Below are 24,992 nucleotides of genomic sequence, written 5' to 3'. Positions count from 1 at the left end.
CATGTACCTAGGCCCTGTAAATTCAGTGCTACTTTTGGGCCTGTAGCACTGCTTGTGCCACCTACTTACGTAGCCCTTTAAAACATATTTCACGTCTGCCACTGCAGACTATAGTGCAGTTTTAGACTGGCAATTCGACCTGGTAAAATTAATCTTTTGCCAAACCTAAGCCTCCCTGCAACTGCCCAACTTGTCCTGCTGCAATTGGACCTGCCTAGACCTCTGCTAGAGTGAGTTCCTGATCCCCAAGAGGTGACCCCTCTTCCCCTGGCCCTGGACCCTAGGCTGGCATCAGAGTGCACTTCTTTAAAGGAGAAATCCTGTATTTGTGCACTCTTTTGGTGCCGGACTTTGAAAAGCAAACATTTTCAGCAGGATTAACCTGATCCGTCTATCCGGCATGGTCACGGCCAGTCTGAACTTATGTCTTATCCCCGGACTACACAGCCAGATGACTGTGAGTTGGAGTTTTGCTCTTTTAGGTGCTATACAAACCTCAAAATTTAAAATAGCATGCCTCCGGTTCTACTCTATTTTTCTATATTGTTTTGGGATTTTTCTTGCGTTTTCTGTTCACTTTTTTACTATTTGAGTGCTGCATAAATACTTTACACAGTGCCTCTTAGTTAAACCTGACTGCTTTTGTGCCAAGCTACCAGAGGGATAAGCACAGGCTACTATAATGACTTGTTCACCCTGACAAGGATTGTGGTTGTTGCTTAAGTAGAGCTTTCTCCCCCTAAACTAATAACCCAGTTTATTACACTTATTCCCTGTATTCATTTTGATTTGCCACAACTGTAAAATTAGTTTACCAAATTACTTTTTTTTATAGAGTTTTATATAGCGCAAACATGACCCATGTGGGTACCAGAGTGCTTTATAATGTTCAAGGTGAAATGTATAAAAATAGCAACGTCTTCAAGGACGGGACCTGTTATAGGAGAATCCGCTAGGGAGAACACTTCAGGTCCAAGACGGACAACAACCCCCCAAAAAATAATATAAAAACATAGTCTGCTGAAAATAAGCATGCGTGCAGACTTCTTGCCCTGGATCAGATAACGAACATAGATTTAATTGATTAATACCATTGTCCTACCTCCAGGAAGAGCATTTAGTTTTTCTTTGGGTATGCTTGTTTAGCATTTTCTGGGGGCTTTTATAATTATTCCTCACGTGAAGTAACAATCTGGGAAAAGCAAGCATGCCTGCCAATGTTAAATCTCTCTTCATTCAAGCGTAAGCATTTGGTTAAAAGATTCCACACAACAATGTCTTAGGAGCCTGAGTTAGGGAAGACCGTAGCTGTTCTTAGGTGTAGGAAGTACATTCACCCACAGGTCTCTACTCATTCTATGGCCTCTTTCGTGGTTGTCCCTCTGTTTTACTGCTCATTGTGGCACTGAGGCTATTTGAAAGTCTATTTCTCTTCTCGCTGCTTCCACATACTTTAGTAGTTGCGAATGAAAGGCCTTGTCCATCCTAAACCTCGAGACTTGATGTCTGAACCAAATGTTGCCTATGTATTAAGCGCTTTGTGCTGGGACACCATTTGCTATGTGGTGTGTGCTGTATGCTCCATTACTCCCCAAAATCCAAAAGAGTTAATTACCCAACACTCAGTGGCGTAGTGTGGGCAAGGCCACAGGGGCGGTTGCCCTGGGCCCAAAATTCTTAGGGACGCAGGGGCATTCTTAAGAGCACAAAATGTCAAAAGAAAAGTGCCTTGCCCTGGGCGCTGGCAACTCGCGCTACGCCGCTGCCTCCACCCACGCAAGAATATATATTTAATGATTTTCCATTTTTTTGCACTGTACCTTGCACTTTGAATAGTGTTGGCTGAAAGCCCTCTATTTTAAGCCAATTTTGAACTTCTAATCACAGCAAAGTAATATTATGCTAATGTTAATGTTAACTGGTATTTGTATAGCGCAAATTCACTGGCAGGTCTCTTAGCGCATTAGAGAGAGTGGCCCAAGAACTACTTGCGGTGTTGTTATATTAATTATTATGCTGCCTCAGCTCGTTCTGGCTCGTGGGGCTGCCGGGGCTCGTGGTCATGTTTGACTTCGTTGCTTCGTTGCCCAGGGTTCCGTGACCCAGCTGTTAGAGAGGAGCGGTTGCTCAAATCAGTTGGTCGGGTTGTTCCTAATGAGCTTGAAAATAAAGGCTCCCTTCAACCTACGACAGACTACAGCATCCTTATTTATCACTAATGTCCTAACAGTGCAAGGAAAGGAAGCTAAACTGTGTCCAAATCCTCTCTAAACAAGACAATTTTGAGCTGCTTCCTGAACAGGAGGAGTGCGGGTTCCTTGCGAAGGTGTTCAGGAAGTTGGTTCCATAGTTGTGGAACTAGGACAGAGAACGTTCTGCCCCCTTTGGATGCTATGTTGCATCATGGAAGGGCCAGGCGACGGGCCTCGGAAGACCGCAGTGTACGGCCTGGAACATAGTTCTTGAGGCGTTCTTTAATGTAGGCTGGAGATTGGCCATAGATTGCTTTATGGGCAATGCAGAGTCCCTTAAAATGTGCTCTCTGCTTGATGGTGAGCCAGTGCAGTTTGCACAGCAGTGAGGTAGCGTGAGACCTTCTCGGGAGCCTGAAAATCAACCTGGCTGCATTTATTAGTAAGTTTCTGGGGAAGGCCAATGTATAAGGCATTGCCGTAGTCTAACCTGGAGACAATAGTAGTCGACACAATCATCTGTAATGAGGCGGTTGAAAGGAGTGGGACAAGTTTCAGCAACTGCTTCATGAGACCTGTACATGTGCAGACCACTGAGGTGACCTGGTTGACCATGGAGAGCTCGGAATCCACCTTTATGCCCAGGATTATGACCTTGTTTCATCAATTTTGGTGTATTTGTTTAACGATTAATAATTTTACTATTTATCTATCATCATGTACAAATATCTTTATTTGCAGTATGTATATGTAATGTTATGTGCTTTTATGGTTTTACCTTTTAAAACCGAATAAAGATTTACTTACTTCTATATTTAATGTTACATCCTAAGTATTAGCGATCAAGGTGGTGACACCTTTTTACTTTTTTTCTCCTTTCCCTCAATTTCTAGAGCACCAGCATGTGCGTTACAATCCACTACGGGACGAATGGGTGCTGGTGTCTGCGCACCGAATGAAAAGGCCATGGCAAGGTCAGCTTGAGAAACCACCCCAAGAGCATGTTCCGCGCAATGATCCTTCCAATCCGCTCTGCCCTGGAGGAAAGAGAGCCAATGGAGAGGTAATACAACAAGACGCGCTCAGGTTTAATGGCGTTTGCTAGTGGAGGCACTTTGCAGTCCAGGAGTTCCTGGGCTGATGCTCCTAGTGACAGGTCAGTGTTACCTGTGTGTGTGTGTGTGTGTGTGTGTGTGTAAAAAAATTAAAATAAAATATATATGTGTGTGTGTATGTATATGTATGTATATATATATATATATATATATGTATATGTATGTATATATATATATATATATGTATATGTATTATATATATATATATATATATATAATATATTGGTTTTAGCATGTCCATGTGTGTTCTTAGAGCAGTGCAGTATGGTATCTCTAAAATGCAGTTTTTAAGCCCCTTCTCCTCTGTCCCAGCTGGCCCTGCACCTAACCCACTCCATACACTCTGCCAGTCATGGCCTCCTTAATTTATCTGGACCCTCTTATACCTCCTCAAGCGTCAGATCATTCGGATTACGTGGTCCTCTCCTTTGTAGCGCTCCCCATTACCAACCCATGGAAATATCCTCCCTCATGGAGATCAAAGGCTTCCTTTAATGTAATCTGCTTAACTTGGAAAGACTATACCAGTTAACCAAATTGCCCCTCACCTATTTCTGCAGGGTTACTATTTATATGCTGTAAATAGTGTATCTAATTGTAATACCATGCTATATTTTTTCTTACCTTATCTGAGTTTCTCTACTCAAATAATTATATAGCACTTAAATACATTTGTGTAACTATCTCACCTGTAAACCTTCAGTTTCACTATTCAACTTTCTTTTTAGAGGGCTATGCGTTCTTTATTAATCATCAATAGAAATAATGGTATTTACTGGAAAAAGAAGTCTTTAGATGGTACTGTAGGCCACCTTCAATTAAAGTTTAAATACCCCTGTGTCAAGTGTGAGCATTACACCCTTCCAGACCTTTTTTTAGCTCCAAGGCCTGTGGCAATAGGGACAACAAGCATTTGCAATGCAATTGGTCTCGCAATACTGATAGTTTGAGGTATTGCCGTTGCAAATAATGCAATGCTAATAGCTCATACTTTCATGAATGCGAGACCTAGTGCATTGCAAATGCTTGTGCAGTGAGCCAGGAACCAGCATTGTATATCTAAGTGCAGTACTGCAAGCTGCTCCTAGAGGTCCCTAATGAGCAAGGCACCAGCACTGCATGTCTCAGTGCAGTTCCGCAAGCTGCTCCTAGAGGTCCCTATTGAGCAAGGCGCCAGCACTGCATGTCTCGGTGCAGTACCACAAGCTGCTCGTAGAGTTCCCTAAGTTGGCAAGGCACCAGCACTGCTGACCTCTTTTGTTGGCCACATATGGTACTGCACCCTGCAGAAGATATGGTAAATCCACCCTAGGCATAATGCATTGTATGCAAGACAGTACTAGGAGTACATTCAAATTGCAGTGTCCATATATACAATTAGTAGTTTGAAATGTTACAAAAGAATTATTACATTCATTTCGGATTAGCTTGTACTCTCTGTGGAGCTGATGAAGGGAAATTTATTGTAAGATGTTCAAGTGAGCGAAGTAACCACTGCCAGCCTAGCTTAGGACCAAGTGTGTGTCTTACCTGAAGCCTTTTAAGAAAATAGTGCCTTGAGGTTGTAAATAAAACCTAGGGAGTAACAACACATGTAACAGGGGGGTGTCCTCATGGGAGGTTACAATAAGAGACAAGGTGGTAATAAGAAGGGACCACTAAGTCTAGTGACCAATGAAAAGCCACCATTTACAAAGGACAGGGACAGGAGCCAATTAAAAAGATGAGCGGAAAGTGGGCAAAGCTTTATGCCCATATCCTGAATAAATTTTTTCATAAAGAGGTACCTGGCCACCAATTTCTGTACTGGTACTTAATTCTGCAGATTCAAAATACAACGCCATGAGTTATTGCACTATGCTTTCATGATTGTATTGGTTCAACTTGATTTGAAACAACAATTCGTCATTCTATTTGCCTTGGAAGAATACACATTTCATTCAATGTAATATACATTTCAAAAATTATAAAAAACATTATACAAAAACATTTTTCGAAAAATTCATTACAAAAAAACATGATGATCATATCCTGAATACAGCATGTCTCGGAGAGACAGCGCAAGTGCTACCCAGGTGAGACCTGAAAAGGAATCATGCTTTATTCCCTGTTTGAATCCAATTCCTCTTGTAAACCTAAATAACCCCTACCAATTTCCTCCCTCCAGATTATAATGAAATTACATCCTCTCCTCCATCATACTCTGATCCTCCCTTCTCACTCCTGGTGGCAACAATTCTTATACAGGCCACATAGTGCAGCATAATGGACAGACACTGTACTGTACTGTCTGCTTCATGTAAAGTCTTCCAGCTACTGGCAGGAGGGTAAAGGCCACAATGCTTATTCCCCCTCCCGACTTAGGTTTCTCCTCCCTGATCTTTGAGTTCATTGTCACTTAGTGGGGGGACCAAAACCCACAGCTCTACGTTATTTATTGGTCCCAGGGTCTTATGAGGCATTTCAACCCAGGTCGTTTGCAGCAGAGCATTTTAAACGCTACAATATACATGTGAATATACAGTCGTCATAAGAGAAATGTTTTTGTAACATCAGAAAATGAGACTTTGTGCATGCTTTTTCTAATCTGAGGGGCACAACCCACTGAAAGATTGGTTCCCCCTTCTCTGCCAACTCTCCCCCAGCACACACTACCGTTCATCATGCCATTTTTATATTAACTGCATACTGTTTCACTATAAATCACTAGATCAGCAGTTGTTGTTGGAAAGACCCCACATTGCCCTGACTACCCCTTTTACACAATTTGCATGATAGCCTCTAATCTTTGACCTTACCTCCACCTGTAGGATCCTCTGCCACTTTGTGTCATGCATCCTTGGCCCTCCCTCTCTGTAACCCCCACCCGCCCCCCCATAAACTGCAATGCTACTCCACCCTTCACCTCCCTCACCCAGCAATTAGTCTTCCTCACCTCTGTGCTCTCCTGCCTCTCAGAGTTTGTCCATGCATCTGTTTTTATTGCATTACCTGTACAACACTGTTTTGTCTAACACCGAGGTTCCAGTACAGTCACGTGCATGCGTACATGCTGTAGTACCTTTGCAAACATCACAGTTGTGTTGCATATTTAAAGATATTTTTTTATAGTTCAATAAACCCGTTGTGAGGGTTAAGAAACTAAAATGCCAAAGTTCAACCAGATCAGAAATCCGCTAGTGGGAAGTGACCTGCCCATTACTCACTCTGTGCTCTTTTAATTAATCACACTCCAGACAAAACAGGATATGCTAAGCAGCAAGATGTAGAGGTCAAACACCTTTGTAGTCAGAGGTGAGTTACACTTGTATTATTATCCGCACTAGTTCGTGTAGTATGCTGATTCTAAACTACAGTAGCTGAGTTGTTAATTTAAGGTGCTTTGAAATATGTTTAAGCTTTCAACATCTGTAAGAAAGTGCCCCATTTTGCACGGTTACCCCCCACTTTTTAGCTGGCATCAGATGCAACCTGACTTGATGTGCCCTGGGTCCCTGCCAACCAGCTTCCCATGGCCTGTGTTCTTTCCCAAAACTGTACCTATACCCACAATTGGCAAATCCCTGGCTGCAGGTAAGCCCCTTGTAAAAGCTACCATGGGTACCAAGGGCACTGTGACCAGGGAAGGCCTCTAAGGGCTGAAGCACCTATTGTGTCACCCTTAGAGGCCCTGTGCCTTAACAACCACACACTGCCACTGCAGGCTGCGTGTTGTGGTGAAGTGAAAAGTGGAGAGTCTACATGGCACCCATCCCTGTGTGCCATGCCTACAATCCACTGCCTAAGGCCTAGGTAAGTAACCCTCTAGCAGGTGAGGGTGCAGTGGCATGAGCCCTGTGCCCCTACAGTGTCTAAGTCCATTCTTAGACATTGTAAGTGTAGTAGAGCCATAAAGAGTATATGGTCTGAAAGTTGGTCATTACGAACTTAACAGCTCCATAATGGCTTTAGTAAAAAACTGGGAAGGTTTGTAGCAAACTTCTCAGCACATTAAACTCACACTGATGCCAGTGTGGGATTTAATGTAAAATGCACTCAGAGGCTATCTTAGAAATGCCACCTGAAAATCGACCAGCGCTGGTGTGGTTCCTGAATGGCTGCCTGTCATTTGCCACCAGACATGTTACATCTTAAAAGTATACTAATGATCCCATATAATATCATATAGATGCTTTGTATACTGTAAGCAATCGATTTTTGTTTTTCACTTTGTCTTGTTCAGTGCTGGTTTTGTATGGAACGGCGGGGCACTGCAAATTTGTTATTGTCACACCAACAAACACATCGTGCTTAGATGCCTTCGCATTGCTTATGAGCAATACATAAATACCAGTTGGTGCAATCTAGGTGTAAATTTACCTAGGCCTAATGCCACCCTTTTTGTTTCTTTCTTAATTCTTGTTGAAGGTGAATCCCTTGTACGAGAGCACATACCTCTTTGAGAATGACTTCCCAGCTCTCCAGCCAGATGCTCCAGAACCTGGTAAGTTGCTTAGACCTCTCAGTACCCTGGGATAGCTAAATACCCTTCAACTGGACTACATATGTGATTAATCAATGTATGTCTTAGTATTTTATATAGTGCATGCCTAGCTGAGGAGTAGTCGAGCGATGTACATTATTGGGGTGGGGCGGTTTGAGAGCCGATAAAAGATTGTGAACATCAAATGTGGATTTATATCTTTAAATTGCACCATTATATTTCACATATTTACATTTTAGGCACAGGATTAGAAGACAGACTTTACCTCTTTTTCTCAGCTATACTGGCTGATCCGTATTGCCTCTTGCTGTGACGTTGCTGTGAATCGCACAATTATTTTGCGTTGGTAGGAAGCTCTGTTTTCTCCCACAAATATCTCTTTATTGCCTGGAAGAACTTTGGTACATCTTACCTTCTTTTTAGCCTAATACAAGACTCCTCGCTCACATTGTGATCTCTGATCTGTGAATTCCACAAGGGCACCATAGCATTCGCTGACGCGACACATTTAAATTCAGGGAGTCTACAGGATATTACCCATAAAGAGGAATCAGGGCGATAGTCAAAGGTTCATGTGGCAGATGTTGATGCTATATTTATTCGATCAAGTTTTTAGGGTTCATATTGAGATGAGAGGGTACTTGCTTTGTGGGACACCGCATGACAAATTAGTCTCGGCTTTAACACCATCCAGATTTATAACTAATACCATGTAAAATTCGGATCAGGCACAACACTTCAAAGTAACCCATTCTGTGCCTGGTCATAAGATTGCAGCCTGCTGCCTGGCATCCTTGAAATCCATATAAAATAGCAAATCCAGAGCAAGCTGAGTACTTAAAGAAATAACCCATAACTGACCTGCAGCAGTGAGGCTCTAGGAAGGGCCTTTGTAGAAACAGCCAGAATTCTCATGCTGCAATAGGAAACACTCCTGCTGTAATAGGAAACACTAAGAGGCCAAAGTGTAATACATAGCTGCATTTAGAGTCTCTGGTAAAATGTTGCTTACTTTTACTACCCATTGAACAGGAGGGCTTTACTCTTGTCTTTTGTTACAGGTGACAGTGTCCACCCACTGCTTAGAGCGGGATCGGCCAGAGGAGTCTGGTAGGTGAAAACTATTGAACTGATGCTCTTAAAATTGGAAAAAGTGTTGTCTAAGCACATGCCTGGTTTACCATTGCTCGGCTAAGGGAATGAGGCCAGTGCATATGTTGCTTGGTTAAGAGAGAGAGCTTACTCTTGAAAGCATGCAACATGTAGAAATCTGTTACCCATATCCATTTATGAACATTTACACGAATATAGTTACCTGTGAATGTAGTTTTTATTGGCACAATTAATGCCTAGAATTGATTTGCCATCACAGGCCTTGCTTTACTCAGCACTGGGAAGTCTTTGGGTAGCTATGCGCTTTACAAATAATTATGCTGTTTCTAGCACTTACTTTCCACAGTGCTGTGCTATGAACAACTTGTTACCGTTTCTGCTGCTTTTGCTCTATATCTTTTGATACAGATCTTGCAATCATAATAATTGAATAAACAGAATTTAGGAATAATGCAAAACTCACATATCGTTTATTGATTACTGTATGGAGTTCATTCTGATGGCCAGAATCTCCGATACAGATTACTCGTTTCTTTATATACATATGGGCTCTAAACACAAGCTCTGGGACTCTTTATATCTTTTTTATCCTATGGAACATATTGTTATTCCTAAGCCATTTGTTAATTAAACTAACCCTTGGTGGTGATGCATCTTAGGGCCCCCTAAGTATTTTGCTGTTACTATCCTCAAAAAAAACATTTTGCGAATCGATACAAAATCTTTCATAGCAACATCCCACTCCACCATATCGTAGTCGCCCTAGGCCCACAAAACTATTAACCTTCCTTCCACACATGACACTTGGGAACTTTGACTACAGAACCTACTACTACCCATAGGTGTCAAAACTATCCTGACTGACTGGGAAAACCGCAAACCCCACTTCTCGTCAGACGTGGTGGGCCTGCGTCTGCTTCATGAGAAGTGCAAACAACAATAACTACACCCACAACTTCAGCACCAAATCTTACAGAGCCTTCTGAAACAAATTAGATACATATATCAAAAAGACTAAACCACCTTAAATCCTCTCAAATATCCAATGATACGATCTTATCAAAAGCTGCCAACATCCGCGCTACCGTAAACCTTGAATCAATATTCCTACATTATCACACATTGCTTATGCATCCTATCCCCCACCCTTATTCTGCTTTCATTGTCTTTCCTGTGTCTCCTCTTTGCTTATTTCTCCATCTTTACTTTTCCCTCCTCATATTCTATAAACGATGCAATTCAGGATATCCTTCAGTTCCTGTGTAATCAATTTATATTACATGTATTTTTATATCCCGACCATGTACGTGTTCTTTTCTTATGTTTTTGTTCTTTTTTCATTTAGTACAAACTCCAATTAACAATGTACTTAAATGGAAAACTAAGCATCATGCTTAAATATCAACACAAATTGTGTTAAAATTAAGGAGCACTGGAGCCTGAAGCAATAGGGCATAAAACCCTGCAGGCAAAGTCTCTACTAGAGGGAAGATTACTCAATGCTAATTTAGGCAAGGGGGAATCCTATCTTCCCCATACCATACACTAATGAACAACACAGCTAAATAAATACTTAATCTGAAAAGCAAATCGCAAAGGGACATTGGTGAACTCAATGAGGCAACCTATTTCGAAGGATTAGTGGTCCCTAGATAGATTGCAATCAGGACAAATTTTCACTTAGTGCAGTTAAAAACCCTCCGCGGAACGTACTCTGCGAGAAAGCATCTCCTGAAGCATGGCCCTTTTTATACCGGTCTCAGAAGGTGTGGAGGACATGGTTCCTGAATTCACATACTTTGATCCTGTACAGTGATGCAATTCATACTAGAAATGGGTTGAGGTTGAAATGGAGGAAAACTAAACTGTTGCTTGGAGCAATCACAAAAATGCTGGGAGTATGGAGGATCAGGATGTAAGAAGGTTTAAAAACTACTTGTAAACCAGGGCTGTGCAGTGGCTAAGGGAGACATACCCTAAAAATGGAGTAGCATACAGACACAAACTGTCTGTGTGAACACCTATAGTAGTATCTCCAACTCAATTAAGTGGGTCATGCGCAAAAACTGGCACATTCTGAATACAGGGCATTGGACTATACAATGGCATCTCTTTGCATTCAAGTGCAGTCAAAACCTGAGAGATAAGTCAGTACATACAAGATCCCTCCCCTCCCAAAACACCAGAAATGATACTTTATGGGCTCTACCACCAGTGCAGGGAAATTTCTCTTGTGATTCGTGCGGAGTGTGTGCATATACTGAAAGGACCACACATGTTGACAAAGGAACCAACATCCTCTTGGGAGCTCAGACAACATACAAATTGCAATAGCGAAAAACTGATTTATCCTATCGCTTGCACTTGTGGCCTGGGATATGTAGACACGGCGACCTGAAAAATCAAAAGACGTATCACAGAGCATCACAGTACCATAAGATGCAGAAAGATCTCAACTAAACTGACCAATAATTTCATTGAACAGGGCCATACCGCCAACGATCTATGTTGGACGGTGTTAGACAAACAGGCACCACCAACGACCGTTCAAGTGATGTCTCAGTTCCTTTTTGTCAAAGAATAACGCTGAGTGTTTAGGGTGAGAAGTCTGGGATTAGTCTGAGTGATGAGATACTGTGAACCTCTCTACCCTAGCGTACCTTTACTCTTTTTAACCCGCTTGATCGACTTAACTCCTGCCTGTGTCCCAAGTGACAATATCACTCCGCCTCTCAAGCAGCTTGCATATATGATCATAACACACAGTGACTTGCTTTCCATCTCTGTTGTGGATTGGCTGTACTTGAACACTACATTTTGTAGTGTTACCTCCCTCATTTTCAGTCATTAGAGAGAGTCCTATCTCATTTATGACATTGTGTCATGTAAAGCTTTAAAGCTATGATCTCTATATTACATGTTTTTCTATGGCACCTTCCTGCGGTAGTGCAACTCCCTCCCTGGTCTTTTAGCCAGGGTTATTGACGTTCTTCACTAGTAGCACTGCATGCTTCCCATGATGCACAAATCGCCTTGTTTATAGTAAACTCGCCACATTATCTAGTACTGTTAGTGGCTTATATTGAGTTCACCGCATCAACGGTTTCATTCTACCTAGGGACTGCAATTCCCTTCTTTACTACTGGTGCTTGACGAGCATGTAATTCTTGCCACCTTTCCCCGCCTTTAAATTAAGTAGCCTTGGCTACTGCCAGTGTCCTTGAACCTGGCGTCTGCCGGACTCTTTATGAGCCCTCTCAAGGTAAACGTAACTTTGGAACTACGCTCCATAGACTACCTGTCGTAATTTTCAAACCTTTTTGTAGGAAGGTAGATCCCTGACTATGGTTGCCCCCAACTTTTTGCCTGGTGTTTTGCTGGTTTTCTGACTTAGTTGACCTGGGGCCCTGCTATTCAGGACCCCAGGCCCACTGCTCTCTCTGTAAAATGGATTCCATGTACCTTAGGTACATATCTAATTGGATACTGAGTCACCTTATCAGTCCCTGTACAGTGTACCTTAGGTACCCAGGGCATAGGTGTACCCAGGGCCTACCAGGGGCTGCAGCATGTATTATGCCACCCCTGGCTGGCCATCCAAATCTGACACAACTGGCTGCACGACAGCTGGGGCAAGGTGGTGTAAACACCCTTTGCTTTAGATATAGTATTCCTATATCTAACCCTAAAAATGGACACATATATTCCTATCAGTCACTCCTATGACAGGCCTTATCAATCCTGAAGGCAGAGTGCTTGGAATAATGTGAGATGGTGCTCTGGCATGAGCTGAGCCCGTTTGCAGCTTGCGGAACCAAGTCCTAATAGCTGTTCCATGATAACGCATACCATATACTCTTAAGTGCATTATAATCCTCGCGGTTATATGCCAACTCTGGTATCGCTTTATCAAAACATGTCGAGTAAGGTGTCATACGAATTGGAATACTAACCCCTCGCCAATTCTGGCGACGGGGTTAGCATTCCACCCTTCTAGAGGGACACGACATGTATGTAACCTGTAACCCCGGTTAAAGTCAGACATAGCCTCAGCTCCACAAGATGGATGCTGCCACCGAGACACAAGTCTGCCCTCCTGCTGCTGGGAGTCCTCCCAGCACAGGAGGCAAGGACAAAGGGTTTCCTGCCAGGGGCGGTGCCAGCACCGTCCCAGACAGGGTTTTGTGTATTCTAGGTAGGCAGGGCTTTAGAGGAAGGTGACTGCAAGTGGCACCCCGGTGCTCACTGTGCATAGGCCGGCTTGAACCAGTTCCAGGGGCACTCCAGCCCCTGATCTGGGGAAAGCCCGCCAAAGGAGAGGGGTGTAACCACCCCCCTCCTAGTCCCACCCATAGGGCAGGACTTAGTCGCGTGCCAGCCCCCTTTTTCAGGATAAAGGTAGGAACTGGCCCCCTTCCAAATTAGATCATCTTTGAATCCTGAAACTACTTTCTACAAGAAAAAACTCAAGACTCTTCTCAAGATTTCTCCCTTGTGACTAAGGAGTAGTCACCCTGCAGCAGCAGGCACCAACCAAGTATCGCGGTTTGTTGCCAGTCTCTCCTCCGGATCAAGACTGCTCCAGCACGACCAGAACCGGCTTCCCTGGCACCTCTGACCTCAACCTACATCGTCAGCTACGCTGAGATTCGTGGGTGTGACGAGACCGCGAGGGACCGGCCATCTTCAGAACTGCACGACGCTTGTCCAGCACGACCACTGAGTGACCCTCGAGCAAGTGCTTTGGGGTAAGAGAAGCCCCGACCCTGAGCAGCTCCAGCACCGAAGTCCAGCCCCCTTGCATCCACGAGATCTGCGTGGGGCCCTTCTGCTCTTTGCTGCTCACCGCGTTGTCCAGGTCGCTTGCCCGTTGGCTAGTGGCCCTTTCACGACGCTCCACGACGACAAACACTGCTGGTCTGGTTGCTCCAGACTAGCCCTTGCTCCCCTCCAACAGAGGAGCACCCTGGACCCTCCTGGTCCACTCAAGACGCCATTTTAGGTCCAAGACTTGTTGCCCAATCCTGGGTCCAGCGACGTCAGCAGCAGATACCTTCGTGGGACAGCTCGCACCTCCATCCTGGTCGCCGACAACGCCTCCTGGTCCGAGAGACTGCAGAGCCCAGCAGCGCCCACTCACCTGGTCGAGGTGACTTCGTCCGGTGCCACTCTGGTGCCCACCTAAATCACTGGCTAGTGATTCAGAACTTGGTCCCCTCTGCTTTCAGGTCTTCTTCTTCCCTGATCCAGGCTTGGATCACCACGAACTCTCTTCACTGGCCGCCTGCCAGCAACTCCTTTCTTCAGGCTCCTGGTTCTTCAACGAGGGTTTCCGACGTAACTTCAACCCTATGCAGCCGCAGCCCCTGGGCTAGGTAAACCAAGTACTCCGGTGCTTCAGCATAGTCCAACACTCTAAGTGTTCGGATCCACTCTTGTTTTCGACCCACCTAGTCGGGTTCGCCCGAGAACAGTAACTTTGTGACTACTAGCCTCCATAGACTTTTTCCCGCCTTACGCGTGAGAGTTCCCACTCTGCACACGACGTCCACAGGCCTCCTGCAACTAATCTATGTGTTTAGCATTGTAGGAGTAGCGTTTCTAAAGTCCATGAGAATAGTTACTTACCTGCTAGTAGTTCGCATTCCACTTTTGTAATATATGGTTTTTCGTGCCCCTCGGGCATTTGTGTAAATTGTGCGACTTAAAGTATTTTCTTAAGAGTTTTGTGTGTGCTTAGCTCCCTGTCTCATAAAGAGCCAGGGTAGTCTTGTTAGAAATAAATATACGTTTATTTTCATAACAACTTGTGTGGTGTCCTTTCACTTGGTGTTCAAGGGGTAAATGTGATGGTAAAACAGCTGGCTTAACACGCCCTCTAGAGTCTTAGCCTTAGACTGCTCGTATCCATGCTACTAGGATAGCTGGTCTATAAGGTTGACTTACAACCAATCATCAATAAGGGTTGTTTGGACTGATACAAAGTGCTCACTAGAATAGTGAACATTATATATCAGGCCAACTTCTCACACTTTTCATGCCCACACTATAAAGAGAGAACGCTACGCAGAGCTGCCCTCGTGTATTTTGGTTACACGCAATTTCCTTTATTTTAGTTACACGCGCATTGTTTAACCTTCCAATTAGCAATGCAACAAGGTCACTTCACTCCTCCAAAAGTGGTTGCCTCGAGCATGCCTATAAGTGAAGATAGTCTAAACTAAATTCACCTCTTTCTCAGCATTCCTTCACAAAGCTTTGAAAAACGTTAGCACAGCTTTTGCTGTCTGCGTTCCATCCCGCTTTGTGTCTTGTCTTCTTTTAGTCGACACAAAGAGCAGATCGGTGGGGCACTTTCACCCTAAACGTTCTGCTATTATTATGCCTTTGGTACGTATTGGGCCCCCATTCAGACCCCATCTACTTTTTTGTTGTTGTCTATGAAATCAGCTATTACGGCTATTTTGCTATACCTACTGCCTTGCTGCTTAATCATATGGATAGTTGATCTTGGCAATAATCCGCATCAGGCAATTGACACAGATGGACAGTTCCTCTTCTGTGCCTCAGCCCCTTTTGTATTGAGCTTTGATGGTTTTTAGGTCGAGCTTGAGGAGCGCATGCGCTGCTCTGCGAGGCATGCTGCAATCAGGTAGGGACTTGAAGCTCCGCCCATATTTTTCATTGGTTTGTGTAATTGTCCACTGTAAACTATGGCTGTTCATTGGTCAAAAAACGTAGTAGTCCCTCCTTAGTACCTCCTTGTCTCACTTTGTTACCTCCCATGGTGACATACCCTGCTACATGTGTTGTTACTCGGTAGGCTCTAATTACAGCCTCCGAGCACTATTTACCCCAAAAACTTCGTGCTGCCTGCTGGGTGGACACGCTCTCTCAAAGTTTTAAAAATCTTTTTATAGCACGGGCGTTAGGCCTTTGCAATGGGAAACAGCCATTACAACGCAACTTTCACAACGCACAACCATTACAACAAAACGTTTACAACGCAGGATCCATTACAACGCATGCCATTACAATGCAGATGTTATTACAACGCATGCCATTACAACATAAGTATGGGTAAGTATTTAATTTAATTTTCACCCCTACACTACCCTACTATTACACCCCCTGGAGTTAGAATAGTAATTTTAACCCCTACACTATCCAACATTTACACTACTATTACATTCCCATTAATTAAAGTTACAAAAAAAATACTTACCCATACTTACGTTGTAATGGCATGCGTTGTAATAGCATCTGCATTGTAATGGCATGCGTTGTAATGGATCCTGCGTTTGAAAAGTTTTGTTGTAATGGTATGCGTTGTGAATGTGTGCGTTGTAATGTCATACATCCTTTTGCAATGCACTAGGTCTCGCATTCGCGAGAGTTTAAGCTATTGACATTGTAAATGACAATGCCTTTTATTTTTCTGTTTTAAAAACAACACATAAATAAAAGGCACTGTCATTTACATTGCCAATAGCTCAAACTCTGGTAAATGCGAGTCCTATTGCATTGCAAATGCTTGTTTTTACTGTTAATCATTTGGAGAGCCAGGACCTGCGCCTCGCCCTTGAGCAGTTGCTTTTATTTGCTTTTATTTTGACATTCTCCAACCTTGTATGTTCGGCCTTTTGTCTACCAAACACAAAAAAGTCCAGTTTGGCGCCTTTATACACTCAATAGTTTCTCCCATAATGCCGTGTCAGACACACACACCTCATGTACTTCCCTCCAGAATGGTGTGCTTTCTAAACCCAGCGCCAGGGTATCTCCAGGTGAGACACGACACCTGACTTCTGCGGGTAAGCCTATGTGTTTGCAACAGATGTCATGACTGTTCTCTAGTTGGACACCTTACAGGTGCATTCTGTGTTGCACTTTCTGGGTTGTTGGTGGCACTATAAATTGTGTGACTGACACTCTTTCTGCAACCTAAATGTCATTGTGACCATATTTATATTTCCCTACATGTTGTGATAAAGTGGAACCACTGAGGAGTCATTTCTGACCACTTTTATGGATTTGTATTCTTTTCCTTTCATTGCACTTTTTGTAAGTGGAAGTGATTTATTTTGTTCCCCAAGGTTCTTACTAATGCCCGTTCACCTCGGCATGTGGACCATGGCACAAAAACACAGTGTTATCTGATGACTGCTGCTGTGCCTTTTCCCTCTTTTAATCCTGACCCAGGCGGACAAGAATAAAGCTGAACGCCTGCTCTGGAGTTAGTTTCAACCACGTTGTTCACATCATCTTTGTTTACACTACAGCACATCACACACTCTGACTAACCCCCAGATGCATCAAGAACCCATTTTGCTATTCCTTAATAGCGAAAAATAACGATTCGCTATTAAGGAATAGCAAAATGTAATGCATGAAGAAATCACAAAAAAAATAGCGATTTCTTAAAATTCCTTAATTGCGACTCGCAAATCCAAATCCAAAGGACACCCTGTTACACCCCTGAAATTGATCTGTGCACATATGTTGCGCACACACATGCCCTTAAGGCATGTTTGTGCGCAACATGAAACTTTGAAAAATGCAAGTAATCGCAATTTTGCGATTTCTTAATTTGCGATTTTTGCATTTGGGACGATGCGGTCGCAAAGGGGCAGATTCTGAGAATCTGCCCCTTTGCGAACGGATTTTACCTTGATGCATCTATGCCTAAGTTGTAGCCGCACCGTGTTCTGATGTAAGGAGAAACCCTATGATTAAGCATGCCACCTCTGGTGGGTGAGAGATTTCATCCTGATAAAGGAAAACCCCATCTGCATTCTAGGTTCCTAGCTTGCGCTCTGTGTTAGATCAGAGTATTTTGTTGTGTTCAGTATCTATGAGTTGGAAGTGAATACCCGCTGGTCTATAAATCTACCCTGGCCCTCCTTTTGTGCTTTTCTTTGTTGCTGCTTTGATTATGAACTTCCACGGACTATGATATTTGACATTTGCAAAGCATCAGCACAGGCAATAGATATCACTTTGCTACTTTTATGCATGCAACACATTCAACCAAAATGTGCGCAGACTCGTCACACCATCTCGCTGTGTTATGTGTTTCAACTTATCGCAAGCATACAGAATATTAAAAAATAGGGACAGATGGACACAGGCTACATACAGAATAAACAAATACAGATAGATCTAGGCAAGCTGCATATAGAGACCGCACAAATAGTGTGTGCATGCATAACCACACTAAAGGCAGATGTGCTTGTTTGTTTGTTGTTGCTGGTTTCATATTGCTATGGTAAAGGTTTGTTTTTTATTTTGGTATTGAGGTAATCCTATCAGTGCAGAGGTAAGTGGGTGTTTGCCTAGGAATGCATTATAGTGTTAGATTATGCTAGTATGTTTATCTAACAGACCACAAATTATTCGTTCAACAACTCCTGCTCCTCCTCCTACTCCGAAAGAGTAAGGTTACACCTGAATAGGAGTTAAAAAATCTTACACAGTCCATGTCTGTTGTGGTCCATCATACCCAGCAGGCCTTCTTCCTCTTTAGGAGGGAGCTGCAGAGTGATAAGTCTTTGCTTAGACCTGAGTGTTTCAGTTCTTTCCATTAATTTGATTGGTATCTTGTATGACATTCCTTCCCTCACTCACTGATTTCCCTGATATTCATTTTCCATGTTGTCTCTTTGCCAGTACCGTCATGTGTTTCCATCCTTGGTCTGATATGACACTCCCTCTCATGACACCCCCTGAAATAAGACTTGTGATTGACAAGTGGGCAGAAATCATGAGAGAACAGGGAGGAAAGTACCCATGGGTGCAGGTAAGCCAGATGTTAATTGTATTTATTCTTTTCCATACACTGTTCTAATATACATTTTGTATTATTTATTGGAAATCCTAATAATTAATCTCTAGGCTCTTTTCTGAAAGTGTGTTGTAGTGTACACAGTGTTTAACAGCAGCGAACCTGTGTCCCGTCTCACTTGTTTACACCTTAATTTTTTCCAGCTAACATTTCCTAGGCTGACATATGCATAGGCAGCCAGTGAAAACTGCTCTTTTCTTTTCAAAATGTTTTTCCACTCTCCTACCCAATGTCCTTTCCCTCACCTCTCCCCTTTTTCATTTGCCCTCTCAGTCACCTATTTTTCAATCTCAACCCTGGCAAGTGGTTACTTCATGCCCTCTCCACTGGGTACTACCCATCCTGTATCCTTGGCCCCAGGGAGTGTCCCCCCTGGCTTAAGGTATTTCCTCTCAACCATAGTGCGGAAGGCTCCAGTATCCTTCAGGGCAGGCACTTATCTCCCATTGCTACTAACTTCCTGCACAAATCCCATTGAATTAGGATGGGTGTGCTTTAGACCATCTAGGCCCCTCTCCCAAACTAGGTTGATTGCAACCAGCCTCTCTCGGGTACCTTCACCCATTTGTAACATACTTGCTATCACGAGTGTTGCTATGTCAAGTTCCTTCCCTTGACAGTCTCCTTGTGGCACTTAAAACAAATCTCCACCTTGGATGCAGATGTTATTCCTTGCCTTCCCTTCTCGTGATGCTCCTTCCTGGACTCACCGTTACCATCCCCATGTTTCCGGATTCCAGAAGAATTATCCTGGTCCTGACCCTTTGGTTTGGAACCATTATGTGTAGAGTTCTTCCCACCTTTGGCTTAGAACTATGCTGCTTCAGCCCAAACACTTATCAGCTTACACTGCAATTTTTGTTTGATCCCTCTCTGTCAGATCGGACATGTATTGCGTAAGTGGGGAAGAGCACTCCTCCTTGAGTTGCTCTGTCACCATCAACTGGTTAAGAGACTGAGAATCCTTGGCCTCCATCTTCATACCCACTCATTCCAATTACGTAAAACACCATGAATCAAAGTCCCAAACGGAACACCACCCACTCTCGTGCCGTCACACAATCTCTGCAGTTATTGAGCTGGCTTCAACCCAGAACTCCTAATGAGAGCTTCTTTCATTCGCTCATGGACCATCTGGTCCGCCACAGGCATCCTCCCATTAACGGCTGACCCTTTCATTGGCATGCTCCCCATTAAGGCAGCTGCCTTAGACACCTTAATTAGGGCCTTTGCTTTACAAGCAACCTCAAAGCCCACAAACCATTCCAAAATGTCCTGACCTTCCACATGCACAATTTCTTTTGGAACCTTGGCCACAACATTACCCAAACTGGAAGAAGAGTCACTTATCCCAGATGGAGTTGTCATTGCTGCCATCCTAAGTTTCTCTCCCTTAAGGGCGTCTCTTTTTCTTTCCAGCTGTCTTTCCTTTTCCTTGCGTTTCTCCTCCCTATTGTTGCAGGGATCATGCTCAGGAACAGAACTATGCTTGGGACCAAAGAACATCAGTATATAGAGGACTGAGTCACCATACCACCTCAGTATCTATGAGTCCGCGTCTGACTAGCTATAGTGCCTCTCTTGCCCTCCTAACATTTCTAAATAGACAAGTGATTTGGCACCCCGAACATCACACTCTTGACCCGCTCAGGGATCGTGGTTACAGGACACAGCCTTTCGCTCTCTCACTTGTACTTGTCCACAATAAAACAAAAACGAGACACAAAGATGTTTACAATGTTTATGTATATTATCGTGCTCTAAGAAGCAATAATTGCAACAACCTTGCACATAGGCGATTGGCGCTCAGCTGAATCCCCACATATCACACAAGGAGTCCTCCCGGTAGGGCTCCCCACGTGGCCTTGCTCCCTCCAGCGCCTCCTCTTCCTCACAAGGCACACTGGTCTTAGCAGGCAGGCGATGGTGCTCCAGACTCCAGGGCGATTGCCATGCTTTCCCTGGGTGATGCCCCCTCACCCAGCAAGGAGACGAGCAGTACTTGGACCCAAGTCATGGTCACAGGCAGAAGTCTTGCAGAGCTTGCCTTTCTCACGCAGCCCGTCTGACTGTTTGACAGCTGATCAATTTTTAGGGCCTCAGCCCCCCGTTCTTATAGCCCTTTCTGAGACACCAATCGTAATTTAGGGTCTGAGTCTTGGAAGTTTTATGTTGGGGGATCTGCATCTTTTTAAGTGGGCACTTCTCTTTTTCATATTCCTTCATGAAAGAGGACTGCCACAGCAGGCAGGGCTCTGAAGCTGATTGTCCACAACAATTCACACTAGTGACCAGAGTTTACACCTGGACGTCGCCCACAGTGATATGTGCTTCAAAACGTTAATCCCAGACCCTCAGCCTACTCATTGCGATTCTCTTGCCAGCCCAATCTCCCTTCCTGAGATGTGTTCAGGCCCTTTCCTTGTGATCTATCACTGACCAAAAAGCAGTCTTTTGAAATGTAAAGGGAGTCGTTCCTTTTTCCCGCCAGTGTGTCCCCACCTTGCTCACAGTAATGCAGCAATACACAAATCTGTCTGGAGGGGATTCCTCTCCTCCTCAAGTCTTTACTATGCAGGCCTGGGCTTCCCAAAATAGAATGAATCCAGGGTGCTCCATACAATGTACCATTGCAGTCCCACTCACTCAGTGTACATTCATAATACACTTTCAGTTCAACGCCAATACCACTGCATTGTACCCTGACATGTACACGTGCATGCAGCACACTCAGTCCACGCTCACTGTTCAACACTGAAGTCTTTCAGTGTTTGAAGCAGGGTGTGCTCTTTACAAACACACACACTGAAAGCACACTTACTCACTATGTGCGCGCTTCACAATATTTCACCCTTCAAATTGTGATCCATGTAATCACACAAACACCCCTCTCATGTTTTATCCACACATGCCCTGCTCAGCACTACATCTCTCATGTAATGTATCCTTCTCTGCATACATACACCCAGTATATGTACTAACCACACATGCACTGCACAGTACTGCTACCTCCTTGTACTGTACCCTTTCCAGGCACACATACAACTAATGCAGAGTCATTACTCCTGTGCTGCGCAGCACTCAACAACTTGCCTGATATAGGTCAAGGGTGAGTTAAGGACACAGTAGCGGAACTTTTAAAAGGTGAGTGAGCCTGTAGGCCTCACTCCAGAGACACAGGGTAAAAAGGTCCTGTTCACTACTACTAATCAATAATCAGTATGCTACCACCACCGCGCTCATGCTGACTTAACTCCTGGTAAAGGAGGTAGGTTTCTACCATTATGAGGGTATCACTTTGGGCGCCCCATTAGACAGACCTTTGTAATGTCGTACATGCATGATCCGTGTTCGCCTATGACACAAAATCAGCATTAGGGATCCAGACAACAGGTCAGGGGTACTCGGGGGTACTCAGGGCAGGGGTACATGTATTTACAATGCAGACGACTTTTCCAGTTGAACAATATATTTTCTTAGTGAAGTTTCAGAATTTTGTTGGGCTTTGAATTGATTACAGAGGAGCTATTTCACTGCACTGCTTTCCTAGGAGTTTCCTGATGACTAATGCAACTCTGCCTGCTTAAGTTCTCCTCAAAAAGTTGATATGATAAATACAACTGCTGCATGGTGCAACTGCTGCATGGTGCAACTACTGCATGGTGCAACTGTTGCACAGTGCTCCTCCTAATTGCAGTGGAATGGATTTTTCAACAGCTGCAGAAAAATCTACCAATATTGCTGAGCGCTATAAAGCAGCGCTTAAATACACCAATGTGAAAGAGTAATAGGTGAGAACCTATAGATTGTGTTGATTTTGCTATAGGATGTAGTGTGGTACCTTTAGCACACACTACCTTTCTGCAGACTTATATTGTGCACAGGTTAAACATCACTCAGGTCCCTCGGACTGAGTTTTAGCTGCAAAATGTTCCTTTGAGCCACCATTATTTTAGGCTGCATTCTTCATATACTGATAATTCTGTTTATTTTTTTGCCTTAGTCTTGTAGTAAGGTTCTTCATCCACATCAGGTGTAGAATTGCTGGCGTCCTTGGACAGTGCTTATATGTAGTACCCAAATGTGAAATCTGTGCTATGTCCACTGATTAGCAGTTGATGATTTCTCATAAAAGTAAAGTTGTTCTCAGAATATACTGGAATATTCTATAGAAATATGGAATAATTTTTAGTTGAATCCACTAATCTCATTGGAAGAAATGTCTACAACTGCAAATTTGGCATTATCTGTTTAAAGCAACTTGAACTGCTACTGAATGCACAACATTTTAATAAACAAGCCCTTGTAGAATTATTATTTTATATATGGACATTTACACAAGCTCTCCTTTGGCATATTGGGTTGTTTTTCTTTTTAGTAGGTTACAAGGTCACAAAATTCAGAAGGAATCATGATTCTATGAAGGCCTAGCTGACCACTGTGGACTGGACTGTGCAGGAGTCCTGTCTGGAGAGAGATATAATGCCTGGAAGCGTGTTTTAAACACTTGATGGCTGTAAAAATGGCCATAACAAACTTTCATAGGAGTTAGAGAAAAGTGGGATTTAATCATTTCTTCCACTTCCAGAAATCTGGGGAAAGGAGCTGAGACTTCCCCAAGGAACATGCCATCTCCGCGGACAAGAACAACAAGTTGGTCCCTCTCTGAGGTTTTTACTGTGATGAAAAACACTTTAGCTGGACCTTGCAGTGAGGGTGTCTTGCCTCGCGGAGCACTTCCTAGCCACAGCTTCCACTCTTGCCCCTCTGGTAGATTTTTTAGATCCTAAAAAGTGACTAAATCAAAAGGTCTCATGTTTGGCTGGGCAAGGTGGCACATATACCCTAGTGGGGAAGCGACTTTGGTGGCTACGGAATCAAGCTTTGATCTTCTCAGAGTTTGTGACATCAATTCAAATGGCTTAAGTGGAAGTTTGATTTTGGTGTATTTAATGATGGATTATTTGACTTAAGGAACCTTCACTTGCTTCAGCTTCTTGCCTTGCCCAGCCAGAGGATTTGGAGCTCCAGAAAATAAACTAAGTCCTGAGGTAAAAACCTTAACAGGAGTGTTGCTCTGGACATATCCACCCTCTACTCCATCAGAGTAGGCCTGGAATTACACCTCGTCAACCATTAACTGATCTCAATGACACAGGCCAGTGTTTTGAATAGTTCAGTCTTTTGGGAGTACTAGATCATTGCTCATGCTCTCATATACTCCATCATACCAAATACAAAGTATGTCAATATGTGCATAACACAGGATGTTGTGCAGCCATCTCACCCCTTTTTCTCTAATCTGTTTAGATGTAATTTATCACCTATTAAATTTCGAAATCTTGAGTTTGAACAAGATGTATTAAAAGCCAAGTAAATAGACCAAAATGTTCGTGTCTTCCTCTCTACAGATATTTGAAAACAAGGGTGCAATGATGGGATGCTCTAATCCTCATCCACACTGCCAGGTAAAGTTATTCATCCCTGTTTTTTTAGCTTAATTATTCTAGTGAATGTTTTGGAATTTACAATAGTGCATAAGGGACACAACCACATTACGTTCAAACGTGAAAAACTGTTGTTTAACGTATGTGACCCCGAAGGACCAGGCAATTCTATGAGTACGCCAGAGACTGGTGGTCTGTACAAGGATGAATGGTGCACAGATGTTTAACATTTCAAGCAAAGTAGCAATTTATGGCTACAGCGCCCAACAGGACCTTTTCTTGCAATTTGGAATTGAATAGTGGTGATGCCCCACGGGTGTAGTGTTACTTCGCCCATTGGAATCACCAACCATTTCTATAGGCAATAGCAATGCTGTGCAACCTAATAATACCGATAATAAATGCCTCTAAACGCATGCTGTGTCTCTCACCCTTCCTCCTCTTCCCTCCTCTTCCCTCCTCCATTCTTTGTCTCCTCCCCTGAATCTCTCCCCTTGCCTGCTTTTTCCCTTACGTATGTGTCCTTTTTGTTTGTCTCGGCCTTACTTGCCACTATGTTGCCAGGCTCTTATAACTTTGCAACCTTTGTAACAATGTAACCTGCAATTATGATCTGAATACTCATATAAAGCTTTCTGATACCTCCGGGTCTAGCCAGCGCTATCTAAAACCTTTTAAAATAAATAAAAAAAGTAAATAAATAAATATTGACATTTAAGAATTAACCCTCTATTTGAGGATAGTCTACAAGACCAGATTTAATGTTTATAGGAACACGAATATGGACGGATGCACAGG

At 43.4% G+C, this 24,992-nt stretch overlaps 1 protein-coding gene across 1 annotated transcript in view; it reads left to right on the top strand.

The window, feature by feature from the left end:
• GALT (galactose-1-phosphate uridylyltransferase) overlaps positions 1-24,992 on the top strand; it is a 141,384-nt gene that overhangs the window by 24,755 nt on the left and 91,637 nt on the right. Inside the window, exons 2-6 of the mRNA XM_078674693.1 lie at positions 3,086-3,255; positions 7,715-7,790; positions 8,852-8,900; positions 18,573-18,702; positions 24,159-24,215. Of these exons, the coding sequence (XP_078530819.1) occupies positions 3,086-3,255; positions 7,715-7,790; positions 8,852-8,900; positions 18,573-18,702; positions 24,159-24,215 (482 nt within the window). The remainder of the gene's footprint in view (positions 1-3,085; positions 3,256-7,714; positions 7,791-8,851; positions 8,901-18,572; positions 18,703-24,158; positions 24,216-24,992) is intronic.

Source organism: Lissotriton helveticus, chromosome 2_1 (assembly GCF_964261635.1).
Source record: "Lissotriton helveticus chromosome 2_1, aLisHel1.1, whole genome shotgun sequence".
Classification (NCBI taxonomy): Eukaryota; Metazoa; Chordata; class Amphibia; order Caudata; family Salamandridae; genus Lissotriton; species Lissotriton helveticus.
The sequence above is the reverse complement of the archived record's forward strand: the minus strand, read 5'-3'. Positions and strand labels throughout refer to the sequence as shown.